Source organism: Rhagoletis pomonella, unplaced genomic scaffold, assembly GCF_013731165.1.
Source record: "Rhagoletis pomonella isolate Grant_MI unplaced genomic scaffold, Rhpom_1.0 Rhpom_scaffold_00001, whole genome shotgun sequence".
NCBI lineage: Eukaryota > Metazoa > Arthropoda > Insecta > Diptera > Tephritidae > Rhagoletis > Rhagoletis pomonella.
Genome location: NW_023458555.1, coordinates 60203199 through 60213971, shown reverse-complemented (window position 1 = coordinate 60213971; position 10773 = coordinate 60203199). Strand labels below are relative to the sequence as shown.

The window sequence follows — 10773 nt, the reverse complement described above, 5'->3', positions numbered from 1 at the left end:
TGGTAGTGATAACCAGACATTGAACAACCGGGCCTTAATGGGTGCGCATATTTTTCTATCGTAGACCTTAACAATGCCTACATACAAATGGAAGTGGATGAGGAAACAAAAAAACTTTTAGTAGTCAATACTCATCGTGGAGTTAAATCGGCACCCGGAGCATTTCAGCAAGTCATGGAGTCACTACTTACGGGGATTCCTGGTGTATTACCGTATCTCGGCGACGTTGTTATTGCGTAATTGAACTATTCAACCGCTTCAAATTACGTAACCTCACTGTAAACTTCAGCAAATGTAAATTTTTTCAAAAATCGTGTACCTATCTGGGCTACCACATTGACGGCAACGGTATCAGTCCAGATAAGAACAAAATCAACAAAATTTTAGAACTACCACCACCAAAAGATTTGAGCGAACATCGAACGATTTTAGGCGCAGTAAATTACTACGGTAAGTTCATTCGAGAAACGTGTATTCTAAGAAATCCTTTGGATGCTTTGCTAAAAACCAATACAAAATGGAATTGGACATTACAATGTCAGAAACACTTCAATAAATTTAAAGAACTTTTGTAATCGGATCTGTTATTAACGCACTATAACCCTAGTTTGCCAATTAAAGTAGCTGCCGACGCCTCTACTGTTGGCCTAGGTGCATATATTTGCCATATATACCCTGATGGGAGTGAAAAGGCTATAGCACATGCTTCGAGAGCTCTTAGGCTGAGAAGAATTATTCTCAAATTAAGAAGGCTTGGCTCTAGTGTTCGCAGTAGTAAAATTTCATAAATACTTGTACGGTAGAGAATTCTATCTACATACCGACCATAAAGCATTGCTTGCCATCTTTGGTAATAAGAAGGGGATTCCTGCACACTCTGCAAACTGCCTTCAGCGATGGGCTTTAACGTTAATGTCGTACGATTTTATATTGGAATATGTACCAACGAAAGAATTTGGAGCTGCGGATGTACTGTCATGACTTATTAGGAATACATCTAAGCCTAACGAAGACGCAGTCATCGCTTGCTGCCAACTTGAACAGGAAGTGAAGCAAATTGCTTCCAACGCCGTACAAAGTTTTCCGCTAACGCTTCCGATGATTCAAAAGGCCACGCAGAAAGAAGCGCTATTACAGCAGGTTGTTAAGCTCCTCAAAAATGGTAAGTGGCCAAATACGATGGATGAAGACCTACGTAGTTTCTACATACATCGCGACGAGCTAAGCACGATTGAAGGCTGTAATATGTGGAAAGATCGGTTGGTTATACCCAAGTGTTATCGCCGAAGAATTCTGAAAAGCTTATACAGGGGCCATCAATTGAATTGAGCGAACAAAAGCCCTGGCACGCAGCTACGTATATTGGCCGGGAATTGACGAAGACATCAAGCAATATATTGTAGGATGTGATCGCTGTGGCCAAGACATTACCAAAGACAAACCTTCTGGCCAGAAGCAGATCACCCGATGCAAAGAATACATATTGACATCGCGGATCCAGTGAATCAACTTTACTATTTTGTAATCATCGATGCGTACTCGAAATGGCCACAGATTTAAGTTAAGTCGATAACGTCCACTAGTATTTTAGACTGCATGTCGGACTTCACGTCACAGTTTGGAGACCCTGAATTAGTAGTCAGGGACAATGGCACACAATTTGCAAGTAAGACTTTTTCGAATTTTTGCGTAAGCCGAGGTATTTCTCACAAGTTCACAGCACCGTATCATCCGCAGTCCAACGGGCAATCGGAACGCTCGTGGATACCCTGAAAAGGGCACTGAAGAAATTGGATGGTGAAGGAACGCAGAAGCAAATTTTACAAACATTTCTGAGAACCAAAGGGCCAAAGAACGAGTTTACAAAATTGACGATTGTGTATATGCAAAACTTTATAAGCTGACCAAATCTTATTGGGCGCCCGGAGCAATCGCAAAAGTTCTCGGTAAGGTCAATTACCAAGTTGAAATCGAAAACTCAACAACCTTTAGAGCTGTAAAATCGCACTCCAATCAATACACACTCAATGCCAGCCGTTAGACATTTTATTTGATTACTTTGACCTGTCATATAAACCAGCATCAACAATTAGCAGTTCAGACACTCGCACTGAAGAGCAACATCAAAACGTCGCACAGGAATAGACTCCGAGGAATTTGTTTGAACATCAATCCTGTACGAACGCTGAAAGTCCTCCAAACCCACCAGTTCAAACACCCAGCATCGAGCCGACAACCGACTCTCATAATCCAATCCCAGAACCGTCGGTAGTTCCTCAAGAGCTGAGACGTTCATCGAGACGCAAGAGAACTCCGGCCTGGGCTCCCGATTACCATCTTTTTAAAAGGAAGAAGGATGTTGGCAACCCCAAAAATGTAGACTTCTATGCTCATATGTTTGTAGAATAAGTATCCGCTATTTGTATCCCGTTTCGTAGCTTACGGCGTATTACTTCTTTTCTATTCCGTATGTCTACTAATAAGCACGTTGCAGCGTAATACGCGGTAAGACTTTATTTAAATTTGTATAATTGTATGTATATTTCTAAAACCTAATTTGTATTGTATTTGTATTATCTTGTAAATAAAGATTAAGCTACGGCTTCACTCATCATAACAATTTTATATTTTACAGCTCTCTTGCACTTCTCTAGATTTTGGGTGACTTGCAGCCTTATGTACGCAAAAGTTCCAGTCCTGGGAGCAAAGCGAATGGATCAACATCGCTTTGGGAAGGAGCACCGTACCATTGTTGACGTTACCGACACAATGTCGTGCGCGTGGAGTCGGTGATGTACTAGGTAACGATTAACTGGGGATGAAGTATCGAGATGGTGATCGCCAATCGTGGTTATTGGACGATGCCGGGTATGCTCTGGAACCTTTTCTGTTGACACCGTATATAAATCCGTAGCCACGGTCTATACAACACGCATTTAATCGAACACATTCTTCCGCACGTAATATTAGAGTTCTCAAAAGTCGTTTTCAGTGTTTATTAGTAACCTTGCTGTACAAACTATGAGAGGTTGTGAAAATAATTAATAAATGACTGACTGAATTTGACTATGAAGAAGTTGAAGAAAACGATAGAGAAGTATGTAGATTGTGAAGTAGAATTATTTGCACCAACATAAATTTATTTGAAAAGTGAAGCACAAATAATTGGATACGAAATTGCGAATAAAATTACCCCTATTTAATTAAGTTCCTTAGGGTATAGTCGTTGCGCTGGATATGCAGTTACAGTTGCATGGCTATACTCAATCCCGACTCTTGCGTCCTCGTTCGCGCACTCTGGGCATCGTGAGCAACCCATGTGCGAGATGCGGTAACCAATCCGAGTGGAGCCTTGGGTCACGGCAGAGAGAGGGAGCTTCGGTGGGGCCACTCCGACTTATTCGGTTTAAGGGCTTACTGAAGTCTGCAGCGTCTGTTCACCAGTAGGTGCGGCTGCAAGCGGGTGTCTTGATTGGAGCAAGTGGCTCGCTATATAAACGTGTATTTGGTTGCGAAACCACCCCGATCCCAGCAATGGGTTGTACGCTGGGCTTGGGACCCGCCACGTAAAAACCACTTCCAGTGAAGACGCAAGGCAAAGCCTCAGCCTCCACGACGAAGCGCCCGACAACGGGTTGAGGCCGATCGACTTCGCCGGGGCCCGAAACGAGAAACCAAATCGATCATGTTGATAGACGGAACGCACGCTTCCACTGTTTTAGACGTACGCACACTACCGAGGCCCAAACATCGACTCGGACCACTATCTTGTTGCAGCCAAGATACGCACCCGCCTCTGTGCAGCAAAAAAAGTGCGCCGAAATATGCAAGGAAAGCTTATCGTCGAAAAGCTGCAATAACAAAAGACAGCGCTTTCACTACTCGACTCTCACACCTGCTCTCAGAGTGCACTCTTCAACAAACCGACATATGCGAGCAGTGGAACCACATTTCCCGCTCATTAAGTACCGCCGCCGAAGTAGTCGGATTTCAGCGAGCCCGAATGAACAACTGGTACGATGAGGAGTGTAAAGAGCGAAATACACCACACAAGCGGCTTGTCAAACATTCTTCAAACCTACTTTTCCCATTTCGCCATACACCATGCAAACATGACTCGTTCAAGCAAAGAATTTTAGTTTTCTTCCAGTTCGCAATGCTAAATATTGTGGTTTTCTTTCATTTTCCTCTCTTACGTCCTTACTCGGTGAAAATTTCGTTGCGAATGAGGCGATTTTGCTATACACAACGCAAGCGGTTTGATCAAACATCAACATGGCGGCCAGAAAATCAAAAAATTTTGATTTTTGCTCAAATTTCCCTCAAGCGGTTTGTCAAACCTTCAAACACCCCCATACACAGCACAAATGGCTTGAAGCAAAGGGAAATTTCGCTTGGTTTGTCAAACCGCTTGTGTGGTGTATTTCGCTCTTAAGGAAGCTGCAGAGAAAAAAGATGCCGCCTACAGGGCCACGCTGCGATCGGGCGCAACGCGCGCTATGTGGGACCGCTATAGGGATCTGAAGAGGGAAGCGAGACGTATTTGCCGCATCATGAAGAGATGCAGAAATACGTGAGTGCGAAGAGCTTGAAATGCGGCCGACAGGAGGAATGCCCGAAAATTTTACCAGAGAGTTAGGCGACTTACGGAAGGTTTAAAGACCGGGGCGCACTCCTGTAAGAACAATAATGGCGACCTTGTAACTGATGTCCAGAGCGTACTTAAATTATGGAGGGAACACTTTTCCGCCCTACTAAATGGTATCAGCACGCAAAGTTGTGGAGAAGAAGAACCCGAGCCCGCAGTCGATGATGACGGAGTCGACGTTCCACCGCCTGACTATGACGAGGTACGTATAGCAATAATGCGGCTGAAAAACAACAAAGCCGCTGCAGCTGACAGCCTGCCTGCTGAGCTATTCAAGTACGGCGGCGAGAAGTTGATAAGATGCATGCATCAGCTCTTGTGCAGAATATGGTCAGATGAACGCATGCCCGACGACTGGAATTTAAGTGTGCCTTGCCCAATCCACAAGAAAGGTGACCCCACCATTCGCGCCAACTACCGCGGGATCAGCCTTCTAAGCATAGGTTACAAGGTTTTATCGAGTGTGTTGTGTGAAAGACTGAAGCCCACCGTCAATGAACTGATTGGGCCTTATCAGTGTGGCTTTAGACCTGGCAAATCCACCATAGACCAGGTATTCACAATATGCCAAATCTTGGAAGCAACTCGCGAAAAAAGGATCGACACTTACCACCAATTTGTCGACTTTAAAGCCGCTTTTGACAGCACTAAAAGGAGTTGCCTATACGCCGCTGTCTGAATTTGGCATCCCCTCAAAACTCATACGGCTGTGTAAAATGACGTTGAGCAATACCACCAGCTCCGTCAGAATTGGGAAAGACCACTCCGAGCCGTTCGCCACAAAACGGGGTTTCAGATAGGTCGACTCCCTTTCATGTGACTTCTTTAATATGATGTTGGAGAAGATAATAAGAGCTGCAGAACTGAACCGCTCAGGAACAATTTACTACAAGAGCGTGCAATTGCTGACTTATGCCGATGACATCGACATCATCGGTAACAAAAACCGCAAAGTCTGTTCTGCCTTTTCCAAGTTGGATTGGGAAGCAAAGCGAATGCGAATGGGTCTGGTGGTAAACTAGGACAAGACGAAGTATCTCCTGTCATCAAACAAACAGTCAGTACATTCGCGTTTGGCACCCACGTCACTGTTGACAGTTACAATTTCGAGAAAATAGCGGGGTTAGGTCGCCGAAACAACAGCCCTTGGTCGGGTAAAACCCGAGTCATTCCGGTACGTAGAACTGGCTGTCGTGGGAATGGGAATGCTGCGCCAGTTTGGACGCCGTGGACTAGTTGGACGCAGTGGACGAAGCTACAGACTTGTCAGAACGCCGCATTCCGGACAGCGACTGGGTGCCTTCTGATGACGCCTGAGCACCACCTGCACAGCGAGGCCCAAGTGCTCCCCGTTAGGGAACACAACAAAATGCTCTGTAAGCAATTTCTGGTGGGGTGTCACAGAAGTGAACACCCTAACAGACCGTTGCTTCAGGAGGAGCCTCCGCCCAGGCACGTCAGGGGGCACCTATTCGTGAACAAGGACGCAGTGCAACAGTACGTAGACCAACCATTGGACCCGACGGGTCTACGTAACCGGAACGACCCAGATTTATATCTGGCCAAGGACTGTCACTCCAGCAACACTCCCCAAAAAGTCTTTGGGGAATTTGTATGCTGCTACAACAACAACAACGACATACAGACGAGCCATCAACGATATTCATAGAGAGTCAGTTACTACCTACCTCGACTCTCGACCTATGAATGCCGTAATACGAGCCCAATCACCACCTGTAGAAGAGATGGGGCTTCAACTGCCACGAGAGACCCGCGTTACCCTGGCTCAATTACGGTCTGGATACTGTAGCCGCCTTAACAGCTTCTTGTCCAGACTCGACCCCAATATCCCCAATGAGTGCCCGGAATGTGGAGAGTCCCCCCACGACACCAACCACCTCTTTACATGCCAGCTCAATCCGACTCATCCGAGTATTCAACTCGGAACCCGCGATGGAAAGATCAGGTGGAGAAGGACTTGTCTTCACTTGGCGATTCCAATTGGCGTCAGTTGGCACAGAGGAGAAACGACTGGCGTGCTTTGCTGAACTCGGCCAAAATCGCTTGGGCGGTTACAGCGCCAAAAAATAAGATTTAGTTAAAACGATTTTGTAATTAAACAATAAATTTACGCTAAAAAATAACATTTTAAGACTTTTTACTATTTTCAAATTCGAAACGCTCTAGCTCCAACTCAAGCTGTCGCAGTTTAATTTGTTTTTTATTTTTTTTTTCATTATAACGATTGCCAATTTTAATTCGTTTACTTACATTTTTCGTTGTTCGCTAAAGTTTAAAATGTTCCTTTGATCATTTACATATATTTTTTTGTTTATTTTTTTTTCTATTCCACTGGCTTTTACTTGATCGGAATATTTCCGATAAAAAAATTCCGATACTCGGAATGCAGTACATCAAATTTCCGATAGAATTCCTGTTCGAAGTGGATCGAAATGTAGAACAAGGCGGAATCGAACACCAACAATTGGAAACAAATCCGATTCCGATTCGAATCCAATTGCAGAACAGGGCTGTATACCTCCGATTTGTGTTAACCGGACATCGAACAAACGGCCCGAAAGGTTCGTTTCCCGACACTTTTTGTTAGTAGTTTTACACGTTACTTTCCTATTCTTGATTTTCTGTGCGAACGACTTGATAATTGGGGCTACCGCTTCATAAGGCTTAATAATTTTTTTAGCTGACGGTGTTGTCCATTTTCTTCCATGTATGCTCTAAATTTCTTTTTATATGGAAGCAGCGTCAGCAAAAAAAGTGCATGCCTACTACGGTATCCGATGGATGCTATCCGCGCGGATATAATCCGATTCGCACTGTCTTGTGTACATTATTAAAAATCAACGCCAGTTTCTAGCGCCTTGAAACTTGCACTTTATCCTACCCCAATTGAATGGGCTTTTGTACACTTTAAACTTCTTAATAAAAAGTTTTAAAATTTTTGGCGAATTTTGGTAAATTTTTGTCAAGGTTCGAAATGTGGATTTATATCGCTAACGATATGGCGCTAGTTATATAAAGCGCTAGACTTTTATAAAAAAAAAAATATTACACATCGAATAAACAAAAGAAATATAGCCAAAACTGGTCAAAATAAAAAGTTTCTATTATTTCTTCCACCACTGTATAAAAGGTTACAAAGATGCCAAACAATCTCGTAATTTTAAAGGTATCTCGTTTCGAACTGATGACGATATGCACAAACTTCTTTAAGTAAGATGGGAATTAACTTCCGGTATCATTGCAATTTGATACTTTTTGGTATGGCGGCATTATTTTGAAATGAACATTTTTCTATTCGTCGCAGAGAGAACAAGTAAGAAAGTCTTAGTTCGGGCAGAGCCGAACATTAAATACCCGGCGCAAGTATTAAATATATGATTTTCACCTTTCCGAAACCTACCGCTAGATGGTAAGCGGGGGTGTATCAATTTTGAGTAAATTAGCGTCCTTAAATTTCGAAATATTGCAGTTTCAAGCATTTTTGAAATTTACCGTTATATGAAAAGCGGCCGTAATTTTAGTCCGATTTCAATAATTTTTAAAGTTTTGCTTTTATGTGGCAAGCACAATAACCATACCGAGTTTGGTACAAATTGCTAGAACGGTTAGCGAGATACATATATGTGCTCACAAGTGGGCGGTGCCACGCCCATTTTCCAAAATTTTATCATAAACATATTTCTTGGTAAATAATTGTTGCAACCACCAATTTTGAATAAATTAGCTTTAATATTTACTGATTTATCGAAGATTTTGTATTTCTCGAAATTACCGTTATATGGGATGTGGGCGTGGTTATTGTCCGATTTTAAAAATTTTCAGCCATTTGGTATGCTGTACCAGGACCAAGAACTGTGCCAAGTCTGGAAGAAATCGGTGGAGAGGTTGCCAAGATATACACATGTAACCATAAGTGGGCGTGGCTGCGCCCATTTTTCAAAAATTTATAATATTCTTATTTTTCGTCTGAAAATTATTGTAAATATCAATTTTGAGTGAATAATCTTCAGTAGTTACTAAAATATCGCAGTTTTCGTATTTCTGAAAATTACCGTTATATGGGAGGTAGGCGTGGTTATTGTCCGATTTCGCCCATTTTCAATACCATCCGTCCTACGCCCAAAAGAAGTTCACGTACCAAGTTTCGTTAAGATATCTCAATTTTTACTCGAGTTATCGTGCGCACAGACGGACGGACGGACAGACAGTCACCGCTTAATCGATTTCTCTTTTCATTCTGATCATTTATGTATACATTTGTCTATATCTATCTCGATTCGTTTTGCCTGTTACAAACAACCGTTATGTGAACAATGTTATAATACCCTTGTGCACAAGTGCGCTCGGGTATAAAAATTAAAGCTTATTTGACGTGACTAAATATTCCCAATTTTCTAGATATTTAGTATGTATATTAATGAACTTCTTTTCGATATAAACTAGAAATTCTATCAATATTTTTAATACTTATTAATGAAATAGTCATATAAACAAGCTATATAACGAAAATTTGGCGTTTTTAGTAATCAATGCTATGGAAGCTCGGGAAAAATGTATAATTTCCCAGTAGCGAAAATGGTCACCGGTGACATTGTCACTAATGAGGATTTAGTGACATCGTCGCACTTGCTGTGAATCCTAAACGACATATAGCTGACACTGTTGACAATGTCATGCAGGTGTACTCCTATCAAAGACTTATAACAGACAATGTCTTGCAGCGGTCACTTATAAAAAGTTCATTGCAGGATATTGTCGCTTGAATGTCATCAATGATCACTGCATGGCAAAGTCATACAGATGACATCAACGACGAAATTACCATTTATATGAAAAAGTCATGACCGACTTCCATACAAACGGAGCCCAAAGTCATTTAAGACGTAACTTTTCCGTACAAGACTCTTAAGTGACTAATGCATGACATTCGCTACGGGGTTGCGGTGTCTGTCACACTACCACATCAGTCGCAGATGGTTAAATAGCCTAATTAGTTAAATTTTAGTACTTATACAAATCATACTTTTTATTGAAAATTGTACTTCAGGAATGGGAAGATTTCCCTCGATATTTTTATATGTTGTGGTATAAAAAATAGTAGAATGATTATTAAAGCACTAAAGCATGAAGAAATAAAGAAGAGAGTATCCTGCTTTGGCAAAAAATAAAGCAAAATTAACAATGCTAAACAGACTACACTTTACACTGCGGCTTCTGTCACGATTTGAAGAATTGTCCGCCTTTTAGAATCATATGAAAATCCATTTTGTTTGAAAATTTCCGAGTCATAAAATGGTTTTAAATTAAATATATCTAATTGTTTTGCCCGCTCGGTAAGATCACGTTCCATTATTTCAACGTGAGTTGCGCTAGGTCCCTCTTTGCAGCGTATGTAGGCAAGCTGATCAAGCGTTAACTGGCGAAGAATGAAAAACAGTAGTTCAGAATGATCCTTCTGAAATGATAGATATTTCTGGAATGCCGCTCGCATTTTCTTCATTACACTGAACTTCTGTGCTTCGATAAAGCTTTCCAACATCATTCGTATAGCCATGCTTACATCGGATTCGGTAACATTCTCTCGTAAGTGCATACGTGCATGGGCCTCGGACATTCGAATCACGCTTTCAATGTGTCGTACAGTTATTGGCAGTGAACCAGTTGCAAATGACTCTTGTCTAAGTTGTGCGTACATCTTGGCTATTTTATCTTCATCAATGTTCTAGGAAGTGTAAAGAATTTATATGTAAGTAATAAATCAAATTGGTCATAAATAACTACCTACTGTAAGTTTAGGGCGAACGTTTTCTTTGGCGTAAATGATGTATTGTCGTAAAAGATCTTGTGGTATTTCAGACACTCCTGCCGTCTGGGTATCCTCTACAAATTCTTCGCAGGACGGGTGGTGTTTAATGTGTGAATTTACCACGAATTTTGCCAAATGCTGATCCTGCATGGGATCAAACTCATCCTTTACAACACATAGAATATCGAAACGTGACAAAATGGGTTCCGAAAGGTTTACATTTTCTGAGAAAGTCATCGATGGGTCATATCTGCCGCCGATCGGATTAGAAGCTGCAATAACAGTACATCGTGCTTGT

The 10773-nt window shown here is 41.9% G+C and overlaps 1 protein-coding gene and 1 long non-coding RNA gene across 2 annotated transcripts in view; one reads left to right on the top strand and one right to left on the bottom strand.

Annotated features, from left to right (window-relative positions):
- The first annotated feature begins 459 nt into the window (after positions 1–459).
- On the top strand, positions 460–3073 carry LOC118746783. Its single transcript, XR_004993892.1, has 2 exons — positions 460–2505; positions 2636–3073. It is a non-coding gene; the product is annotated as an uncharacterized LOC118746783 (long non-coding RNA).
- A 6284-nt stretch (positions 3074–9357) lies between these two features.
- Positions 9358–10773, bottom strand: part of LOC118746772 (DNA replication licensing factor Mcm2) — a gene marked incomplete in the record, with an annotated part of 22578 nt that continues 21162 nt past the window's right edge. Inside the window, 2 exon segments of the mRNA XM_036480687.1 lie at positions 9358–10391; positions 10455–10773. Of these exon segments, the coding sequence (XP_036336580.1) occupies positions 9870–10391; positions 10455–10773 (841 nt within the window).